Genomic DNA, 24,311 nt, shown 5'->3' with positions numbered 1-24,311 from the left:
CATTATTTTTATATTTCACATTATCTTTTTATTATTTAATATATTCACATTATTTATTCCTTATATTATTAGTTGATAAATATTTTTAAATATTTTTAAACAGTGCAATATTTTCTATTATATTTTTAATAGGTTATTTAAAACAAATGTTTTAAAATTAATATTAGATTGGTATAATAACTATACTTAAATAAAATATTACATATACACATATTAAATTAATGCGTAATTTGCATCCAACATTATGCAATTGTTAACTCTTTTTTACCTACAAGCATAACATATATACATGACATTTTTACATTATTATTATTATTTTAGATATAATTTAAATGACCACTTCTTTCTTGATTGATTGATGGGTACGTCACTACAGAATGCCACGCCCCCTCCAACAGAGCTCGCTGAGTGCGCGTCTCGTGCGCCTCAAGATCAGATTCAGTCGCGCGGAGCAGCAGCACGAGGAATAAACAGTAATAACGGAGAGACAGTTACAGGACGAATGGCGCTCAGGGCCGGGATTATTTACGCGCTCACCTCGCTTTTCCTGGGGATTTGTGCAGGTCTGTCCGCTCCGAGGAATCATCCGGCGAATGAAGGTAAGAGGAGTTGGGATAAAGAGGAAAAGTTTAGGGCGCAAAGTCAAACTCAGGCGCACATACAAGCCAAACACTAACGAGATGTGGCCAGTTACCAAACCACTTAAATTAAGAAAAGCCTACTTACATTTTTTTAAGGAGTTTGTTGCAAGTGATGTATGGAAATATAATGTAGCTTACTATACACGCAGCAGGACAATTGACATGTTAACAGCTTAAAAACAAAATACTATTCATACATGGAGATATGCACAAATTTTAGATATGTTTATATCTATAATTGTTCAGCATTGTGTTTATCCTTTCCCTTATTAGTATTTATAATGACATGTATCTTTAATTTTATCTTGGCACTTTTTTGTATTGCAGTCACAAGAATAATATAGTAATAATTTGATTTCTGGAAACATAAACATTGTCCTACATATAATATCACACTTCACAATAAGAGCTTTATAATTATTATAGGGTCTCTTGTGTGGTCTGGAGTGCTTTTAGTTGAACAATAATTTTTAGTAATTTTCAATGTCTCTTAATTTGATCGTTCCTTTGTCAATTACTATTGTTTAATGATGAACCATTTCCCTACTCAAGTCTTCTCTCACTAGATCAAACCCTTGTGCACTTGTCTGGCACACTTTTTGGAGTCGTTTGCAGTGGTTGCCATTATTTATCAGAGATTTATGACTTCTAAATTCATCCTAGCACTTTTCTCCACCATGTGTAAGAATCACACGCTTTGGCCATCTCATTCTCAAGTCTTCTGTCTTTTTCTCCTCCAGTCCCGCTGCTGGATTCCAGATCAGTGCAGGGAGAACTGGCATGGGTCGCCAGCCCGACGGAAGGAGGGGTGAGTAAAAAAAAAAACATCTCTCGCTCCAACCTGACCTCTTTAGTATTCATACGAATAGTCCTAGCACATTTCCATATGTTTAGATAGATACGACACAATATCAATGTAAGATAAAAACACTCTTAAAGGGATAGTTCACCCAAAAATGAAAATTCTGTCATCATTTACTCACCCATGCTGTTCCAAAGCTGTGTGAATTTCTGTAAGATATTTTGAAGGATGTTGGTAGCCAGACAGTTGACGATAGCCATTGACTTTCATAGTAGGAAAAATGGAAGTCAATGGTGACCAGTGTTCTTCAAAATATCTTGAAATATTACATTTTGGGTGAACTATCCCTTTAAAAATAAAGCTTCTTTATTGCATCAATGGTTCCATGAAGAACCTTCAACATGCTTTTCCATAGCACTATAGGTTCTTTAGAGTGGAAAAAGAATATTAAGATAAAATGTTCTTTACACTAAGAGAAAAAATGGTTCTGTTGACTGAACAGAGTTCCTTTTGGAACCCAGAATGGTTCTTCTATGACATCACTGTGAAAACGCCCTTTTGGAACCTTTATTTTTACTGATACAATATCAATGTAATGAAAGCGTCTAAATTAAATTTAAAAAGGATGCCTTTAAAAGGATGTACAGATGTTAACAAATCATTTGATGTTTAATTAATTGGTTATTTGCATTGTATTATTATTAAATGAGATTAATTAAAGATGTTAAACACCATCACAATTATTTAACACATTTACAGATGTGCTAACAGTTAAATTATTTTCTGCTTTGATGATTAAATTACGCTGAACCAGTGTAGGATTTACTTTGAAACTATTTTCACTTAGAAATTGCTGCTAAATTTATCAGATAATGACAAGTAACACATTGAATTAAACATGAACGTTTTAATTAGAAAGACTGAAAGAGTATTTTCTGGTAAAACATGCTTAATTAAAGCTGCTGTCCGTAACTTTTTTTGTGTGTGTTCAAGATTTACAAAAATTATATAATGAGAAAGTATAACATGAATCCATTTTCCAAACAGTGTTTTTGTCTTACCCTGAATCATTATGGTACACTTATAATAAGTGTTTATATTGGGACTATATCAGGCCGGTCTGGTAGGAGCCGCTGTGGAGGAGCACAGTCCCTGCGTGACTCGTCATAGACATAAACAGAGAGAAGTAGCTCCGGCTGCAATGTTCTTCCGCAAGACGCATGCAGTTCTGTTTATTAACCGCTAGAGCGCAAAAAGTTACAGACTGCAGCTTTAATCTTTGTTTTATACTCTGTAGAGTTTCAAAGAGTGCTGATGACTATTTTTGTTAGACCCATCTGGAGTTCTTTTATAAATAAATTTGTCTTTTTTGGCAAAGTTTCTCATCAATTACTGAGTGCTATAAAGACTTGGTCGGCATTACTGGGAACGCCCACAAAACGTCATATCCGCCATATGCCGTGGGGGAAAACAAGCCATTAGAATGAATGCACGTTAAACGCTTTATCTTTAGTCTTTGTAATAATTACGATTGATTTTTGCTTGGTGCAGTCCAAAAGTTGCCATGTGGCGTTCTGCACCTCTAGTAAGTTAAAAACCCTCATCTGAAGTTTTATACTGCCAAATAAACAGACGGAGCCGTTTGTCAATTCCGAAAGCCTGTGCAATACGTCCACTACAATTAAACATTTGCTCTGCATGATGCCGGTGTTATTGTAAAGATTAAAAAAGAGATTTCAGTAATTGCAATGACAAAAATTTGTTGAACAAAACGCCAATAAAGTCATACTTGTCACGGGACTCAATTTATTAATGTACAAAACATTCAAAAGTCTTTATTTCGTGATGGGAAGGGTTGTGCTTCAAGCTGATGAGCACTTGTACATTTTCTCGTCAGAATGCAGCTGCTCCCACAAATATTACACAACATAATAGCTAGGCTACTTCATAAATCACCCGGCCTTTTGATGAAGACGGTTGCTATAAAAAAGTAAATAAAAAAACGTTGCTATTGTCAGTAATTCTAATAATATTGTGACACTGACATGTCAATTTCATAGCACAAGACACGTTTTATGATCATTTTAAAACGTTAAATGTATGTAATACATACTTTTTATCCATTAAATTCAGGAACACTGAATTAAGGTCTTCATGGAAAGACTGGGTGATTTATGAAGTAGGCATGTCATACCTATATGGGGGTCGGCGGAGCAGGCCGGAGTATTTTGATGAGAAAATGACACCTCTGGCCATTGATTCCGTTGGGTCGTTTATCAGTCACAGATACTGAATGGACAATCTGACCCAATAAGGTTCAGTTTTTCTATATATCTTGCTCTGTCGAGCGGCAAAAGTGATTCTACAGCGGCTAAACTTGGTTAACACCATCCATTTACATTGTGGGGAATTGACATTGTGTTTTTCCCCCGCGCTGACTCCGCCCCAACGCCACGCCCCCAGCTATGAAACGACGCCGACCAAGTCTATGGGATTGTGTTTGAGTATTAAAGGGATAGTTCCCCCCAAAAGAATGAAACTTCTGTCATTAATTACTCTTCCTCTTGTCGTTCCAAACCCGAAAGACTTTCGTTCATCTTCGGAACACAAATGAAGATCTTTTTGACGAGATCTGAAAGCTTTCTGTCCCTCCATTGACAGCTACACTACTACCACTTTGATGCTTCAAAAAGTTCATATAGGGATCGTAAAACTGATCCGAATTGAACGGTTTAGAAAGTTCTCATATTTCATCAAAAATAGCATTTTCGGAAGGACATGAGGGTCAGTAATTAATGACAGAATTTTCTTTTTTGGGTGAACTATCCCTTTAAGTCACCGTTTCAGTATAACCAAAGGGATTTTATATAGACTTTTACATATCGTATGTATATGCGTTTACGTTTCTGAAGCTGTCAGCATGTTGATATTCTCCGTTTCAGTGTCCAAAATTGTTCCTCTCACGTATGAATACCTCCAAATACGAATGAGATCACCCAGCCCTCTCCACTTCTCTCGGATGTAAATTTGGAAAGCTAGGTTACAGCGACGGGCGTCAAATTTCCTAAATAGTGGAGGGAGACAGAAATGCCCTTTGTTAGGAAACTCTATCCCTTTTCTCTCAAAAGAGGTAGGGGGGAGAGACTTGGCAACCCAGAGGCAGAGAAAAGGTCTGTTTGAGTGTGTGTGTGTGTGAGAGAGATTTCAGATCGAGGGGGTCAGCGGGTTCTGTCCGATAATGTATGCTTCTTGGGATCTCTGCGCTGTTCGGAGCCCCTCATCACCAATTAGCCGTTTAACATCATCAGATCAGGTGCAGCTAAATTACCAAATCAGCGATTCAATAAAACACACAGAATTCCCTTTCATTGCAGAGCAGCTCGGCTTCCTTTCGCATCGATCCAAGTTTCATTGAGCTCCTGAGTTCCTCTCCCTCTGTGATCTTCCCCGTGATGGACAGGCCTTTGGCACGGACGGTGGGCGGGTATTCAGACTTTAATACGGCCAATTAGCCCTATTCTCCTCTCGTCCTGCTATCGGCAGCTCCGGGCTCTTATCTCTGCGCTGCTCCTCTGGGCCTCCGTAGTTACACGGATGAAGGGACGAGCCGAACGGAGACAATCACGGTCCCTGACGGATGCCAGATTGCTGTCAGTCTTATTATCTCACAAGCGCTCAATTAGGTTTAGCGCATGGTGAATAATTCCTGGAGATTATTAAGGGCCGTCAGGAGGGTCTTTGTGGGACTCTGGCTAATGATAGGCAGAAATGAAAAATATTACATTGGTATTGTGCATATGCATTCAGTGGACATTACTTACTACACAGTGCATATTTGAGGCAATACATTTTTGACAGATGTTTTCTTTTTTTTTGTTGCTAATCACTTGGTAAAATTGTAATTCGATCTGTGCCTATTAACTGAGATGTGCACATTTGGATAAAATCGTGTGCTGAATCAATAAAAGGGCAAATTATTAATGCACTACCATCAAAACTTTGGAATAATTACTTTTTTTTTTTTATCCTCATATTAGAAGGATTTCTGAAGGATCATGTGACACTGAAGACTGGAGTAATGATGCTGAAAATTTAGCTTTGATCACAGGAATAAATTGTATTTTGAAATGTATAAAAATAGAAAGTAATTATTTTAAATAAAAAAAAAAAATTCACAATATTCCTGCTTTTGAATGTTTTATTTTTATTGAAATAAATGCAGCCATGGTGAGCATATGGTACTTCAAAAGGCAAATTATTAATGCACATACACTACAAAAAATCTTAATTTTTCCAAACTTTTGATGGTAGTGTATGTGCATTAATAATTTGCCCTTTGAAGTACCGTATGCTCACCATGGCTGCATTTATTTCAATAAAAATGTAAATATAATGATTTTAAAAAAAAAACACACATTACAAAAAATCTGAATTATTCCAAACTTTTAATGGTATTTATTTATTTTTTAAATCATCGTATTAGAAGAATTTCTGGAGGATCATGTGACACTGAACCCTGGAGTAATGATGATGCAAATCTTTTAAATTTTAAAATATATTTCACAAGGTAATTGCGATTATTAATTAAGATTATTCTATAGCATTAAGCCTCAAAAGTCAAATATACATTGGTTTGGTTTCTTTAATTAAAAAAAGGAAAAATATGCATTGTTTTATAATGTTATACTAAAAAAAACTTAAGATAACCTGTAGAAAGAAAAAAAAAAACACATAAAGTAAACAGAATAATATAAGTGGACTTTTTTTTTTGTAATTGCAATTACATTTTATTGAACGATTACATAATTGTGGCATCCGTAATTGTAATCACGTTTACAAATTCGATTAATTATGCAGCCCTACTTCAGAGGGAAAATTATTAATGCACATAATTCAGATTTTTTTTGTAGTGTTTGTGCATTAATAATTTTCCCTTTGAAGTATCTTATGCTCACCATGGCCACATTTATTTCAATAAAAAAAATTAAATAAAAGGATTAATATATATATTTTAAATCTTAATTATTCCAAACTTTTCATGGTATTCATTTATTTATTTTTAAATCATCTTATTAGAAGACTTTCTGAAGGATCATGTGACACTGATGACTGGAGTAATGATGCTGAAAATTCAGCTTTGATCACAGGAATAAATTACATTTTGAAATATATATAAAAAATAGAAAAAAGTTTTTTTAAAATTGTAAAAATATTTCGCAATATTGCCGCATTTAAAAAAAAATTTATTAATTAAATTCAGCCATGGTGAGCATAAGATACTTCTTTCAGAAACATTAAAAAATGTCAATTATTCCAAGCTTTTAACCGGTAATGTAAGTTAATATGTGATACCCAGTCAGACTCTTGGGTATTAGAATGTGTTTAGATGGCGTTCATTTGCTGTAATAAAAGTCATTACTGCTGATTAGATGATGAAAACTCAATGAGTCCAATCAGTGGCTGTAGTTCTGGTTTAGCAGACGCTGAGAAGTGTTAGGCTGTGCAACATTAATGACTGTCTAGAGTTGTTATTGTATCTGAGGCTAGTCGAAGAAGAAGAAGAAGAATAGTAGGGATTTTCTGAGGTTAGTTCAGGCAAACTTATACTCAAGCCTGTAAGAGGGGAACAGATGTTATGTTTTAGATCTACATTTACCCTACAGCTTCACATGGTTCAATCCCGTTTTCACTCTGGATGACCTCATGTTTGTTTAGTTAAATGGTCGGTTGTTTTCTGTTTCTTGGGAGTCTGATGAGTACCATACTTTAAGCTGTCAACCACTTGTCATCAGTTTTTATAGGGATGCTCAAGTTGGGATCGTTTCTGTTTTCATGTCACCGGAAACTGAAAAAATCTATTGGTTTCATCAGGAGTTGTACCATAGCTGGTTGACAAAATAACCTTCTTCCATTTATTGAAAATCAAATAAATAAGCAAAAAAGTAATAAAATACATTTAAAGGGATAGTAATAAAAAAAATATTTTACTCATCCTCATGTTGTGTTAAACCCATAAGACTTATGTTCATTTTCGGAAAACAAATGAAGATCTTTTTGATTAAATCTGAGAGCTTTCTGTCCCTCCGTAGACAGCTAGGTGACTATCACTTTGACGCTTCAAAAAGTTCAAAAAAGATTCTCGATCGCTTTACATGAGGTACAGATTGAATTTAGGCTTTTATTCACATATAAACATTGATCAACTCACACATCAGTTGTGGTAAACTGAAGCTCAAGCATGTTGAAGTGCAAGAACCAATGAGGTTCATTCTTGTGTTACGCCTCACGTTTGAGTTTCCGCAAGAACCAATGAGGTTCATTCTCATGTTACGCAGAACATTTGAGCTTCCTCAAGAACCAATGAGGTTCATTATCGTGTGTTACACAGCATGTTTGAGCTTCTTCAAAAACCAATGAGGTTTGTTCTTGCGCATCAATAAAGTTTGGTTCAGGTTCGGTTGTTTATGTTCGCTGATCAATGTTTATATGTGAATAAAAGCGTAAATTCAATCTGTTTATCATATAAAGTGATCGTGTCTCTTCAGAAAAATTTGACTAAACCGCCCAATTCATATGGATTCGTTTTACGATCTCTTTTTGAACTTTTTGAAGCGTTGTTGAGTTGTGTCGACTGTCAGTGTAGGGACAGAAAGCTCTCAGATTTCATCAAAAATATAAAATTTGTGTTCCGAAGATGAACGAAAGTCTTGCGGATTAGGAACCACATGAGGGTGAGTAAATAATGACTGAATTTCAATTTTGTTTGAACTGTCCTTTTAAAGTGCAATTGACAAAAAAAAAAAAAACTCACATGTGAAATTAAATAATTTTCATTGTCATTTATTTGCTTCGTATTTTATCTTTGACTTTGTGAGTAAATTGATTAAAAGCATAACTAACTCATGTGTTCGTGAATGGCTTCAAACTGGATGCGCTGTTTCTGATTCAGTAAAAAAAAATTTGTGAAACGGAAAAGGACAACTCAGTAGAAAGACGTGTTTTTGTCATTATTTCATGGTAGACTGTATTTTTTATCTCATTACATTTTATTCAATCACATCATTTTCTATAGGGCACAGTTGATTGGTTCCTGCTGTATCAGTAGCCAATGAGCTCGCTGCTCAACTTTAAAATACTTGGTCAGCATTTGTTGTAGTAGTTTGCAGCATGCTTTCAGAAACCCTCCACCTTCTCCAGCTCCACCTGTGTAGATCAAGATTGTCAGACCCATTAGCATGCCAAACACTCCAAGAGTTGTCATGGAATAAGTAAAAATATATATGCATATATGTTTTAGTTAGAAAAAAAAAAAAAATCAATGTTCAGTATACCTTGCAATTAAAAGATTTCAATTTGACATTGAGAAGATTTAATAAATAAATGACTTTCTTAATTTTCTTCTCGTTTCTAACATTGTTCTTGTGCCGTCTCATGCAGTGGGAAGAGGTGAGCATCATGGACGAGAAGAACATCCCCATCAGAACATACCAGGTGTGTAATGTAATGGAGCCCAGTCAGAACAATTGGCTCAGGACTCACTGGATACAGCGTGGCCCGGCCCAGCGTATCTACATCGAGATTAAATTCACCCTGCGTGACTGTAACAGCCTGCCCGGCGTCATCGGCACCTGCAAAGAGACGTTCAACCTCTACTACCTGGAGTCTGACTCTGATAACGAGCGGTACGCTCACGAGAGCCGCTTTGCTAAGATTGACACGGTGGCGGCGGACGAGAGCTTCACGCAGGTGGATATTGGTGATCGGATCATGAAGCTGAACACTGAGGTTCGGGATGTCGGCGCTCTGAGCCACACTGGCTTCTATCTGGCCTTCCAGGATGTAGGGGCCTGTATCGCACTGGTTTCTGTTCGTGTGTTTTACAAAAAGTGTCCATTAGCCGTGAGGAACCTAGCGCAGTTTCCTGACACCGTAACTGGGGCGGACACGTCATCCCTGGTGGAGGTGCGCGGCTCCTGTGTGAATAATTCGGAAGAGCAGGAGGTTCCCAAAATGTACTGCGGTGCAGACGGAGAGTGGCTGGTGCCCATCGGGAATTGTCTGTGTAACCCTGGATATGAGGAGCGGAATGAGCAATGTCAGGGTAAGACACTTTCAATGTTACAGTCTAACTAGGGCAATTTTTTTTATTTTTAGAACTAGGGCAAATTTTAGGTTTTAAATTTAGTTGGAATTTTGAATTGAATTGGCCACACCCACAGGAAGTTGATTGTTTTGTTATTCTCTCTGGCCTATGCGGGTTATGGACAACAAACTGTAAAACAGGTCACATTGCTTCCGGTACAGGTCTTTTGAACATGCTACGTTACAAATAGAGCTGTTTTTCTCAATACGACTATTAAATATGAGTAAAACCAATGTTCATTTGATATGCTGGCTGACATATAAAAGTTTATCTTTTTTTACATGAAAGTCCATAGATATCACAGTCAGTTCATGCTGCCGTTAACACTTTCTCCATCAAGCGGATGCAATGAAACCAGTTTTCCGGTCTGTTCATGTGATGTTCGGCATAAAGCCTTTACAGTGCAACAGTCAAGAAAAAAAAAATCCATATTTTCTCCATAGTAGCATTCATTTTTAATACTAACTTATAAAGACAGACCTACTGTGCTATAAGATTAATAATCAAGTTATGGTATATGCTTTTGTTGAAGCCATTAGCCATTATTATTCCTGGGGATGATAAACTACTTTACCCATGATTCTGCAAAGAAATATCCACCTATCAGAAAATCACGACAAGTAAATCTCTTTTTAAAAACTCTTTAGCGCTCGCCCACTCCCATGACGTAGAGTCAGTTTCTCTATGTTCTCACACTACTTAACTCTTTCCCTGACAGTGTTTTTTTTTAAAAAGTTACCAGTCAGCGCCAGCATTTTTGAGCAAAAAAGCGGAGAATAATGTGTTTTTGTCAAAGATAATGATCAAAACACAGATGGGGTAGATCGAATCCATCAACACCCCCAAAGCTTCACGGTCCTGTAGCTCGTCCTGGGTCGACATTTCAATCTTTAACATTGGGCAGTTTTGATTTACACACTCGTTAATGTTGATGATCATGTAGGGCTGTACGATTAATCGAAAAATAACCAAAACCGACATTCAGAACCTCTAACCGGCGTATTATTCCCATGTCGTCTATTTCGGTTTTCACGTGACTCCGCCCCGTCAGTCACATCAAGTGCAGTTTGCAGGCACACAGAGATGCAAGAGCAGTTATCTGTGTTTATAGATGCCCAGACTCACTATAGTAACTGCATGTTTTACACAGTTACAGGTCAGTTAATCACCGTTCTTATAGCCTATACGCGCTGCCGCCGACAAACAAACACACACACACACACAGACGGCGCGCGCAAGCCCCAAAGCCAGATCGCTTTCACTTTCGTGCACATAAAGTTTGTCAAGTAAATGCGTTTAAAGGCGTGCCAGTTTCAACATTTAAAGCGATTGTGCACTATTCAAAAATAATACGTATCCGTTCAGTGCTCAGCTTCTTTCTGTGACACAGAGAGCCGAGCCGTGTCGCGTCTCTGACAATGCGCGCGCATCCTCAACTGCGTCCTCACAAAGCTTTGTCATTTGTATGTGTTTTAAGCCCTGCCAGTTTGAACATTAAAGCGAGTTTAGACCATCAGATGTGTATTAGCTATGTTGAACTAATGCCTGATATATTGTGACAAACGAACACTCAGACAGAAGCTCGCACATCACGTGAAGATCGCGCGCAGAGAGCAGTGCAGAAACGCAGTGTCAACCTGTCCTGTGACTAAAGTAAAGTCACTAAAGTAGCTTAGAAACTCAACCGTTATAGCATATATTTGAATACCTTTGAAGTAGGCTAAGTACAAACCACAGCTTCATAATGAATAGAGACGATATGAGTAATTCACACACAATCACTCTCTCATTAATTCATTCAAATAAATGTAATGTAGGCCTACTGTGTTAATGTATCTGTATCTGAAGTACAACAAGCAGAAATCTGCCTCATAGACAATAACTGCTGAAAGTGAACAGTTTCCTTCAAGTGTTTTAAAATCACAAAGAAATGCACTTTTTCATTAGAAAAAAAAAAATTCCACCTTTAATTGTAGAAAATATATACAGTAAAAACCTTATCAGGAAATTACTCAACCTTACGAGGGCAAAAAATGAAAACAAAAAAAAAGCAACATAATCGTTCATTAATCGTAATCGAGGTAAAATGCTCAATTAATCAAGGTTTTTATTTTTGGTCAAATCGTTACAGCCCTATGATCATGTTATTTTACTTATACATGTGCTTACATATGCTATCGTTTGTTTCCGCTTCTTCTTCGGCTGTGTTTTGATCAGGAGATTCTGTACTCTTCCAGAAGATGTGTAATATCGCCCCTACCGTATAACAGTGGAAACACTGAAAGCCGTAAAATTCCTTTAATGATATATACTCAGCATATTCGAATAAAAATTTTGGTATTTATCCATATTTTTTGTTATGTGATTGTCTTTCGGAATGCTTCATGGGATTGTAGCCTTTTGTCTTTTTGTCCGATTTTCAAAATACTTTTTTGCTTCGAATCAAAGTTTGTAATGTTGTAATTCATCTAAGAGCAGGTTGACTTGGCTTATAACTCTTTAATGAAGACTTGGGGAAAAATGGGAAAGGGCTGCTGAAAAAGGGTGGTGACTGTTGCATTCTATAAAGTTTCGTTTAAACTATTTTCAAAGCTTTTCTATTCTATCATTGCAGTTATATGAATTTCTTTGGATTTTTAATTTATTGTAATACCACTTCCGTCCGTCCGTCTTTTGCCTTCTCTCAAGCAAGTGTCTTTCATCAGCTGGTAATAATAGCACTTCTGATTGGTTTATCAGTGTTTGTGTTTGTGGTTGTGTAATAAGGAGGACTGAGATCGCTCCTCCCATGAGACTGTTACGTGAGAACAAGAGATCTTGATTACAAACGCCGAGTAGAAGAGAGAAGAGTGCTGTCCTCAACCAAGCGTTCTCACGGAACTAAGTTCATTATAATCATACTAGTTCGGCTCTGGACTTTGTAATTAACAGATTTTTGGAAACTTCATGCCACATAATAGGATGTGACTCACTGTGGATGTGTGTGTGTGAGAGAGAGAGGGATCGTGACAGAAAGATGGAATGAGTTGAGACATGTTATCAAGAATCTAAAAATGGCAGAGGGCCGTGAGTGTGATGAATGGATCTGTGGAGGAGAAAAAATGTAATTATCTTTAAAACTGACATTTCATTCTGCCATAGATCAAGCCAAATAAGAGCCTGTGACAATAATAAATACACATCACACAGAAGTGTTGACAGAGAAAAGGGAAAGTCGGACTTCTCTTGTGCGTAATGACTTCTAGACATGTGCTGCTATTTGTAGATGTGCCGCAAAGACGCACTGCAAACACTTTGCGTGGTTTCCATCGTGATGATGAGGGAAAGCCGGCGCCACCCTTGACCTTTGCCCCGAGAGGTCACAGATCAAAGGTTACGTTCTCGCTCAGGCCGCAAGTGCAGTCATCTGGAGCTGCTTCAGGTTTCCTTAAGTGTGCGTCAAGTCCAAGATGAGTTGAATTTTCTTTGAAAAATGATGCTACAGGCAGATTATTAGTTATTCAGATTATTAGCTTTCATGAGTATTGATGGTATTTGAATCTTTTGTAACAATATGCACTACCATTCAAAAGTCTTTTTCTTTCTTTTTTTGAAAGAAAATAATACTTTTAATCAGCAAGGAAGTGTTAAATTGTTAAAAAAAAATTATATTAAAGATTGATATTGTTAGAAAAGATTTATATTTTGAATAAATGCGGTTTATTCATCAATGAATCCTGAAAAAAGTACAGGTTGCAAAAAAATATTAAGCAGCACAACTGTTTCCAACGTCAATTAATAACTGAGTTACAAAAAACACAATTGTAATGATTTTAAGGATTATGTGACACCTGAAGACTTGAGTCATGGCTGATGAAAATTCAGCTTTGCATCACAGAAATAAATAATATTTTAAAGGGTCCCACTTTATATTAGGTGGCCTTAACTACTATGTACATCAAAAAATAAGTACAATGTACTGTGTTCATATTGTATTGCAAAACACTTTTGCTGATATTGAGGTGGATATGGGTAAAGTTAATGACAGGTGTGGTGGGTAAGTTTAAGGTTTAGGTGTAAGGGAAGTGTCAACTGTGTAATTATAAATGCAACTACAGAAATGAATTACAGATGTAATAACATGCTGGTAATTTTTCAAATGTAAGTATAATGTAAAAACATGTATGTACACAATAAGTGCATTGTATCAAATTATTAATTTGAATGTTAGTGCATTGTATCAAATTATTAATTTGAATGTTAGTACATTGTATTTAAGGCCACCTAATATAAAGTGGGTCCTTTTAAAAAATATAAAAATAGAAAACCATTATTTTAAATTGTATTAATATTTTACAATATTACATTTTTTCTGTAATTTTGATCAAATAAATGCAGGCTTGATGAGCATATGAGCTTGATGAGCATAAGAGATTTATTTCAAAAACATTACAAATAGTAAATTTTTGGACGGTACTTATATACATGTTTTTTATATACATATATTTTTTTTAAATAATTTTTATAATACAATTCTTTTCAAAGTAACACAGTTGCATTACTTTTTGTCATCATCAGCTTGTTGAGACCCTCTTTTCAAAATGGAAATGCTTTGTTTGACTTGCATATGTTAGTTTTTTTTTTTTTGGTTTCACTGTGGACAGTTTTTTTTTTTTTTTTTTTTTTTTTTTTTACCATTATATCACTGCTTTCATTTACTTGAAAATGAAGCGAAAACTTCAAATGTGAAACGTGAGACTTTTGCACAGCATATAGCCATGTCTAACAATAGATCATCTCACACTGTATAGGTCTGCATGAGGACAGTTGGTTTCTAAAAACATTTAAAAAGTAAATGTATGTTATTATTTTGAAGAAGTGACCTCGGTATTTACAGTACAGTGTGAAAAAAGCAATGCATTACTTTACTAGTTTCTTCTGTAGAGTTGCATTGCATGTGAGACTATCTGTGGGATGCGGCCGACTCTATTGTTGGGCTTCTTCAGGGCTGACGTTGTACTGAAAGGAATCTGCAGTTGCAATAGAGTCTCGGGGTTCTGTGAGAGTTTTGGGGGTTCACCGGGGGGAGCTGAAGAAGAGGTCTGGGCCAGGTCAAAGGTCACTGACTCTTTCATCCATCTCTGACGCTTGGCTGACAGCTGGAGAAGAGAAATTTATTAAGACATCAAAACTCTTGACAGCTGGGGTTCCACAGGATGCCATGGAGACTCGGGAGCTGTGATCTCGGCTCCTGGTCTCTATATGGGCCCGATGGGGGACGAAGCTGCTGTTTGTTCTGTGTGATTTAAAGCGGCCTGTTGCATGATCAACAACACCCACAGGACAGATACATCTTTACAGTCTCAATTGTTTTTTAGAAAGAGATGTTTTTCAAGGGAGAACAAATAGGGATTTATACTTATGTAAGATTAAGCAGAAGAAATATTACAGAGTTTTAGAAGTGATAGTAGATTGCTAATTAGAATCTTTAAATTGGATTAAATTACACCTATAAAGAATTATAAAATAAAATATACATTTGTATGAAAAATAGAGCAATATATTCTTTGTTCTGTCTCTTCCAGGACAGTTGCACTACTGTTGGCTTGGCCTGCAAATGCAATCTCTTTAAAATCTCAATAGTTTCTCCTGGCAGTGAGACCATGGAGAGCAAAACTAATTGAGATTTTCTTTTGAAACATCTCCTGCTTCTGAGAGTTTTCTCCTGAAAAAAGGCACCAGTTGTTAAAATGTATATAATACATTTTTTTTATAATAAATACACATTTTAAAAATGATCATCTCTTCCTAAAGAATAAACATGAATTAATATATGTTAAGGATATATTACAACTTACTGAAACATATCATATGTCGTGTAATCACTCAATAAGTGTTTCAATCGCGGAAAGACGTCAATAAAACAGCTTTTAAACAATGTCATGTTGCATTACATTTACCTCAGAAGTCATTCAGTGTCCACAGCGTGTCCACGAACTCTTTCGCTAAATATATGCACTATATTGGCCTATATATTCATTATATTCTACATAACCTGTTAGTGATGTATTGATTATTTAATGCGTGTATAAATGAATCCATCGTGAAAATGACAGTCACTGTGTTGGCTAAATGATTTCAACAACGAATTAGAGAAAAAACACAATTTTAAAATTAGATTTAGAAGTTAATGCAACAACTGCCTTATGTGAAGTTTACATGTTTGCATACAATGTGTTATTTGAGTGTTGATTATTATATCTAAAAATAAATAGCAACTGAATTTAGGTTAATAATTTAATATTATAGTAATGTGCAAGTAAGGGCTCCCTATATAGTTTACAGCATTATCTTTAAGAAACTTTTAGTTATAATTGAATTATTTTAAGGAGACGCAATGTTTTCAGTAAAAGCAAAAAGCAATTTTGTAAAACTGCTGTACTGAACTCCTACCGAATACATACATATATATATATGTATGTATGTATAATACACACACACATACACACATATTTACATTTACATTTTAAAATAATGTAATTACTTGTTTCCAGTCCAAATATCAATTCTTAAATCAAGATGCTTTTAATAGATAAGTAAAATGACATAAGATATTAGATATTAGTCCTTTGATATTAGTTTTCTGGGGGGAAATAATCAAAATTAAAATAAGCTAAATTATCTGCCAATGGGGTAAGATATATATAAAAAATATAAAAAAATATCTTATGTCATTTTACTTATTTGGTAAATGCTTCTTGATTTAATTTTTTTTAGATATTTAGACTGGATACAAGACAAAAATACTAAATAAGAAAAGCATTTTTTGCAGCGTGAGAGCTCAGACTACACAATTTTTTTATGTTATGTTCGTCCCTGTAAGATTATGCGATTTTTGAGTCCTAAATTCTTTTTGCGTCGTGGACAAGAAACATGTCCGACTACAAGTTGCTTCCCGACCACAACGTGCGTGATGTCATCGAGAAGGTGAAACTAACGACTGACTTCTGGAAACAAGAACGTTAACAAAAAATGGTTGTACTAGCCTAATGCTAATTCTAGGGATGCCACCATATCGGTATCGGCCCATATATGTTCATTTTTAATGTTACCGATAAGAAAATCTCTCCGATATCCTAAAGCCGATAAATAATGGATTATTCCTTCAGCTGATAAACTTCAGATACGCACTGTTCAACATGATGGTTTTGAATTGCTTGAAATACGATTGAAATCACTTCAAAAAGGAAAATACAGAAGTGCAACATGTGCAGTGCAAGTCTGTCATATAGACTACAAAAATTATAATGAGAACATTATGGTTGTGTGCTTGGGACATGGCTTTTAATGGTGAGACTTTTGTTTTTGTAATCAGTCACTCAAAAATTTTTATTTGTATTTTTTTGATTGGATTTAGATTTATCTGCCAATATATCTGTTTTCGGCTTTCAAAAATAAAGAGTAGGCCCTATTGGCCAAAATGTTGATATCTGTGCATCCCTAGTTAATTCCAGTACTCACTGGGTTGCTGAAGAATCTCCGCTGTTGTTCGCCAGCATTTATCTTTTTTTCACTCGTCGAGAAAACATAATAAAGTCATGAGTATTGTTGCCATAGCTCCACAATCTGTTCCTCCATTGCATTATTCCACCTAGCAGCACCAAAGCCATTGTTTCTCTTTCATGTCGGCATGTTTGAAAGCTGTATGTGTGGAAGAGCTGCTGTGCTCATATTGGTCAATGTCACAGATGTGATGAGACCCATCGCAGAGGACCGAAAAAATTACACGTTGCAAATGCTGGGTCTGTTGTCCCGACTCCCATTGTAATTTATGAATCACCACATAAAACTCCTACATTTTTTTTATATTTATTTAAAAAAAGTTTTGCAGTAGTGTTATAAATGAAGTTCATGTGGCTATTATGGCTTAAGTTTTTGCTTGATCTAATCTGAGCTATGAACGAACAATCTCTTAGCCATAAAATTTCCTCTGGGTAATGAAGGAAAGGACCGGAGCGGAAGGAATCAATCCCTCTCACCTTCATCACTTTCCTTGTGCTTTTTTTCCTCGTGTCATTTATTTGAGCTGAGGGAAAGTCGGTGTAGAACTATGTTTCGTGTTCCAGCTTTTTGTGTCCTCCTTTTTTTTTTTTTTTTTCTCCGACATGCCTGAACGGTTTAACCACACACCAGGCTAAAAGGAACAGGTCAGAGTTTACCTCTGCCTGAAAGAGCTTGGGACAACCCAACCCAGTTCCTCACCAGAGGAAACTGATAGAAAGAGTCCTGTGTGTATGAGTCGAACATCATTACTGAGGTGTTGAGAGCGGTTTCTGGTCTGGATGGTGTTCTGTTCCCTCACTTCTTTATCTCCGACTGTCTCTCTCAACGGTCCTCTAAAAGGAGCATGACAGAAGCGAGAGGGACGGCACCACCGTAACATTGATATAATGTTGCAGCCCGCTGACAGTCCCTTATATTAACCAGACTTAATGGACTCTCTGGAAGTCTTACAAGGGAACGACAGGAGACGTGTTGCCTCGGCTGACCTGGATTTCCCTCTCTCGTTTCAGTCAAATTCAGCTCTGATTCAGCTCTCTTAAAGAGAAAGTGCACCCTAACATCACCTACTCACCCTCATGCTGAGAAATATTTAGTAAACTTTTTATTTCTAAATTTAAGTGACAAAAATTAAGCATAACATTTTTCATACATGACACAGTGTATTTCAAGTCTTCAAAAGTCATGCATTTTTCATAAAATCCCATATTTAAAAGTGTGTATATATAAACGATATTCCCAAAAGTATTGGGACACCCCTCTAAATCATTGAATTCAGGTGTTCCAATCATTTCCATGGCCACAGGTGTTTAAAATCAAGCACCTAGGCATGCAGACGCTTCTACAAACATTTGTGAAAGAATGGGTCGCTCTCAGGAGCTCAGTGAACTCAAGCGTGGTTGCCACCTGTGCAATAAGTCCATTCGTGGAATTTCCTCACTACTAAATATTCCACGGTCAACTGTTAGTGGTATTATAACAAAGTGTAAGCAATCGGGAACAACAGCAACGTAAAATCACACAGCATGGTCAGCACATGCTGAGGGTCACAGTACGCAGAAGTCGCCAACTTTCTGCAGAGTCAATAGCTACAGACCTCCAAACTTCGTGTGGCCTTCAGATTAGCTCAAGAACAGTGTGTAGAGCTTCATGGGATGGGTCTCCATGGCCGAGCAACTCATCCAAGCCTTACAACACCAAGTGCAATGCAAAGTGTCGGATGCGGTGGGGAAAGCATGCCGCCACTGGACTCTAGAGCAGTGGAGACGTGTTCTCTGGAGTGACCAATCACGCTTCTCTGTCTGGAAATCTGATGGACGAGTTTGGGTTTGGCATTTGCTAGGAGAACGGTACTTGCCTGACTGCATTGTGTCAAGTGTAAAGTTTGGTGGAGGAGGGATTACGGTGTGGGGTTGTTTTTCAGGGTTTGGGCTTGGCCCCTTAGTTCCAGTGAAAGGAACTCTTAATGCTTCAGCATACCAAGACATTTTGGACAATTTCATGCTCCCAACTTTGTGGGAATAGTTTGGGGATGACCCCTTCCTGTTCCAAGAAGAATGGTCAAAATTTCCATAAACACACTCCTAAACCTTGAGGAAAGCCTCCCCAGAAGAGTTGACGCTGTTATAGCTGCAAAGGGTGGGCCAACTCCATATTAAACCCTACAGATTAAGAATGGGATGCCATTAAAGTTCATGTGCATTTAAAGGCCGGCGTCCCAAAACGTTTGGCAATATAGACTATATTGTGAGAAGAAGTGTTTGGCAACTTTATTTAATTTCTGTATATATCCTGCCTGTTAGACCTACCTACAAATCTTAAAGCACTGTTTACAAGGTTACTTGGGTCAAAAACAATTTTTTGTACATTTTGACAAGGCATTTCTGAACTGGTCTGACTGGGCCACTAGAAAAAAAATTGAGCCCTGACATATTTAAGGGCACATGTGACATTTATTATAATGGGTTTATGTGAAGAGTGTTTCAAGTTCACTTAAATTAGAAAAAGTCGTTAAGCCTAATACAAGTTAAAATTGATTATGAATGGCTATAATGGCTAAAATTGAGAGGACTTTTTTTTTTCATAGACACATCTGTCGCATATTGGTATCAGTGATGCCTTCTTTCATAAAAAAATATTTTAAATATAGGCTACTGTCTTTATGTTGTTTGTATAATAATTTGGGGATATAAAATATAAAAATAGATTAAAAAGTGTGATTTAATCATGATTAAATACAGAAAAAAGTAATTGATCAACAGCACTAATATTAATCCATGACATGCTGTGCATTTTTTCATATTTAAACCTAGCAGTGAATAGTGACAGCATTTTAGGCTGTTTCTCATTCAAAGTTTGAAGTTGTCTTCAGCAAACTTGGTATATTGTGCATGATATTAATTACTTTTCCGGTACTTTGCCACCTTTTCTGAAGCTTGAAACTTTGGAGTCCCCATTCATTATTGTTGAATGCAAAAAAAATGGGGGTTCTCTCATTTTGTGCTTCATGGAGGGAAAAAAGCAGTTTTTTGCATAAACTGTGTCGCTGCTTTAGTAATTTCGGATAATGTTGTTTGGCGTTGAGACTAGTTGTAGTGTTTTAACCATCAGTGTTGAGTTTTGGTATCTTGCTGGAAGTTCTGCATTGTTTTCTCTCTCTCCCTCACTTTCCTTCTGCCTTTGAATTTGTCTTTTATTTTCTGTCAAGAGGGGGTTAAAAAAGACAGAGAGAGAGATAGACATGCAGTAAGAGGAAGGGGGGACAACAAAAGACAGAAAGACAGCGAGAATAAAGGAGGTGATCGCAGAGAAAAACAGATTTGTCAGCACACAGGGAAGGTCAGCGCCCTCCTCTCAGACAGGAAAAGACGAGAGAATGAAAAGAAGCTGATGTCTAGAGAAAGAGAGGTTTTAGGTGGTCTTTGATTTCTTTTCCTCATCATTCACTTCACGTTCCCTTTAAACATCCCTTTGATGTGATGACAGACGCTGTCTCTTTCTCCCTCTCTCCGTTTCTCTCTTCGCGCTCCTGTAACAATGGGCTGTGATTGCGAGGTTTTGAGTTGTAATCTTAAGCTCGTCAAACTGTAGGAGGTGTGTAGGTGGTCTTTTCTCAGTTTTAGTCTTTGTGATGGAATGATGGACGTAAAGAGGTGTAAAAAATGTATGCGTTCGATAGATATTCGTTTTTTTAATAAGTCTGTTCCAAAACCTAGTGAACTCCATTGCTGTTCTTCTACCTATACAGTAACAATGCAATACAATATAAGCATAAAAATACATAGTACACAAATATTTAGTAACTTTTTTTTGTGTTGTTCTTTTCAGATTATTGCATAAACTGCAACATGCCGACTTTTTGGGACTTTAGCTTATTTACCGTATCCCCCAGAGTTAAATAAGTCCATACAGACAATTCTCATCTCCGTGCGTGCCATAACTCGGTCTGACGCCACCACCGCTAGCCTAGCTTAGCACAAAGACTGGAGCTAAACGGCTCCAGCTAGCCTACCGCTCAATAAGTGACAAAATAACGCCAACATTTCAATTTCCGTCGGTCTTAGTACACAATGTACACAATACACATCATAACATGTAAATATACAAAAATAAAAGTTTCAGTAATTCTAAAAATGCAATATCCGTTTCTCTATAGCTACAATAGAAGTCTATGGTATGTTGTCATGTACTTAGATTACTGAATTACTTTATTATATCCTTTTTTTTATCTTTGAGGACATCCACACAGTAAATACACAGAAGTGAGAGAACTGACGACGTGTCTCTCTGACCTCATTCCTAAAGGTCAAGAGAAAGTTCCGAAAGGTTAAAGGTCAAAATAAGAGAGTTTGTCATGTCACTGCTGCCATAGTCATCATGTTGCACCGCCACAGCATCATTACGTTCACGTGTAAGTGTGTGTACTGTAGGTGTGTGTATTTGTTTTCCCAACAAATCAGTAGAAACGTACCAAATTCCCTGCTGTTCTCCCACTTCCCATTAACACGCACATACACACATGCACAATGGAAGGTGTTGCAGCTCCAGACTGTCTGTCGTCCCGCATTTCCAGAGGTTTAGATAAACAAACTAAAAATACACACCCTTTATTTTTTCACCCTGACCCTATAAGTCACATACACACACGGTATCAAAAAAAAATTCCCATCATGCTGTAAACTTTTGTTTTGGTAAGGAGTGTCAGAAATGGTTGTGCATGATGAGTATTAATAGATTCACCTGTACTGTGTATGTGTGTGTGTCACAACAAATGCAATCTATCATGAAATAAATCTGTGCGTATTGAGCTCATTTGCATATCCTCCAGAGCCAAAACTTCCTGTATTAGAAAATACTGCAACAACTTCTCATGTTTAACAATATGTGCAGACCTTGCCAGACAAGCATCTCTCTCTAATCTCGCCATTCTTTTCTTTTCACGGTAGTTGCTATTAAAACCCTGTGGTTTTATTAATTGCGTACGGATTTTAAAGACCCCCGCAGCCCTACAGGGTGTACGCGATTCTACCGCTGATAAACATGCAGTACATTTTGGGAAATTCCTCTCTCTGAAGGGTGGAAGTTGGTGTACGTGTTCAAGGGGGCATGACGTTCAGGCCATTTCAGGAAGTCTTGCATCAATACCTTCAAAAACCTGCCAAATCTGTTTTATTAAAACAATACACCTTGACACAATAATACCAACAGCATTGTGCTTTCATAATGTATATTAATAAATAGTTCAGCATTCAATAAATAATGAAGTAAATGATGTGTTCATGTTGAGTGTTGTTGAGGAGAGGTCAAGCTCAGGTGACAAATGTCAAATTTACACTGCAAAGGTGGCACAGAAGCACTTCTGAAATGGCATTTACACTGTAAAACAATGTTGTGGTTTCAACGTAAAAAAGTAAGTGATTGTGCTGCTTCAACATTTTAAGTTTAGTCAACTCGAATATATCCAAGTTGGCACTATTTCACATTTTGGGCCCTAACATACACCCGGCGCAATGCAACGTCAGGCAAGTGTTTTTTGCTAGTTTCAGCCCCGATAGAGTTATCATTTTCACTTCCAGCGCCACATTGTTTAAATGGAAAATGCATTCGTGCCCATCTGTTCATCCTTGGGCGTGCTGGTCTGAAAACGAGGTGTGTTCGGGCACATTGTTGGCACATTGCTATTTTAAGGCAACTGAAAATGACTGAGCCATTGACCAAGAAAAACCTGGTCTAAAGTCAATAGCGCAGTATTTTTTGTGTTATTTAAAGGGCGTGTTAGTAATATGTGCCTATAGGCGGGTGCACAACACGCATACACTCTGCTTATTACACACACAGGGGTGCACAGCAGCACACAAGCATTTTTAAATATTAAAAATAAAAGGATTCCTCTCTGGAGAAGTGTTCAGTCGTTCCGCTCGCCAATGCCACCATGTTAATAGTGAATCCACCATGGCGCGAGCACAACTAGCTTTTAAAGGGAATGGCAGATGAGACTCTGATTGGTTTATTGCACGTTACGCCCAAAACACACCCATGACTCATTAAAGGTCCCATGGCATGGCATTTTTCTATTATTTTATAATGTTTCCTGAGCTGTACTTATATTGTTAGTATGACTTTTACATCATAAAATGTCATAATTTAGAAATAAAAGGCATTTTTTCTATACTGCTGTTTGCCCTGTGGCTGAATGCCCTGCTTCAAGAGGCGTGTCTGCTGTGAGACTTCAGTAAAAACACCCACTGTTGTGATTGGCTGACATCTTTGCATTTTATATGAGCGGAGGGGGCGTGGTTTATCGAGGCACGAGCAGGCACGAGTCTGCCAGGGAGACGGATGGACCTGAGTTCACTTCACATCAGTTCTCAGCATGTCTGAACTGTTTTAGTTACAGCATATACTTTAGGTTATTAGTCTATTTCTAGTCGGAGGGGCTGTCATTCATGTCAGAAAGTTAGTAACTTTAGTAAATTATGGATCAGCGCTGACTGGAGACGCGAACCGTTTAGAACGATTCAGTCCGATTTGGTGAACTGATTCGGTTCACTAAAAAGAACTGGTTCAAAAGAAAGATCGTTCGCGAACCGGACATCACTAATGTATCAGAGACTGAGCTCAGCGATTGCTAACAAAGTTATTTATAGTAACTAAGAGTTATGAGAGCGCTGTCAGTCAGCGCGAGTTTATTGTGTTTGTATCTGAGAGTTCTGAATAAACAGTCACACCGAGTCCGTCTCTTCATCATTATTCTACCAACTTTGTAACACATGCAAAGTACCATTACAGCTGTCGAGATGAACGAGTTAAAAGTAAGTGTTGATAATAGCATTATTTTTAAAATAAAATAAAAGCGTCAGTGACGCGCGTTGAGTACACAGCGCAAACAAAGACACAACAGCAGTAATCGGATGTAATCCAGTTTATTGTGGGGCTAGGCTGGCTAGCCCGGATATGCTCAAGCTTACCCCCCTTCTGCTTAATCTCACGCCGCGTTTGGTGCCTCCGCTGTGGGCCAGATGCAGTACTGGGGGTCGGGGATGTTGAAGGCCGAGCTTCGGCGTGTGTGAGGTTTATCTCTGCTGATGTTGAGCAGAAACTCATGACTGTATGCACATTTTAGAACCGATAGACGCGACGAGGACGTACAAAAACACTGACTCACAAGATATAAAACACGAAAACA

At 37.2% G+C, this 24,311-nt stretch overlaps 1 protein-coding gene across 1 annotated transcript in view; it reads left to right on the top strand.

Annotated features, from left to right (window-relative positions):
* Positions 1–416: 416 nt before the first annotated feature.
* epha4l (eph receptor A4, like) overlaps positions 417–24,311 on the top strand; it is a 55,662-nt gene continuing 31,767 nt past the window's right edge. Inside the window, exons 1-3 of the mRNA XM_079822658.1 lie at positions 417–599; positions 1,382–1,449; positions 8,881–9,544. Coding sequence (XP_079678784.1) covers positions 503–599; positions 1,382–1,449; positions 8,881–9,544 — 829 coding nt within the window. The 5' untranslated portion in view covers positions 417–502. The remainder of the gene's footprint in view (positions 600–1,381; positions 1,450–8,880; positions 9,545–24,311) is intronic.

The sequence above is a fragment of the Gobio gobio genome, assembly GCF_949357685.1.
Source record: "Gobio gobio genome assembly, chromosome: 8".
Classification (NCBI taxonomy): Eukaryota; Metazoa; Chordata; class Actinopteri; order Cypriniformes; family Gobionidae; genus Gobio; species Gobio gobio.
Note: the sequence above shows the minus strand (reverse complement) of the source record. Positions and strands in the feature narration are given on the sequence as shown.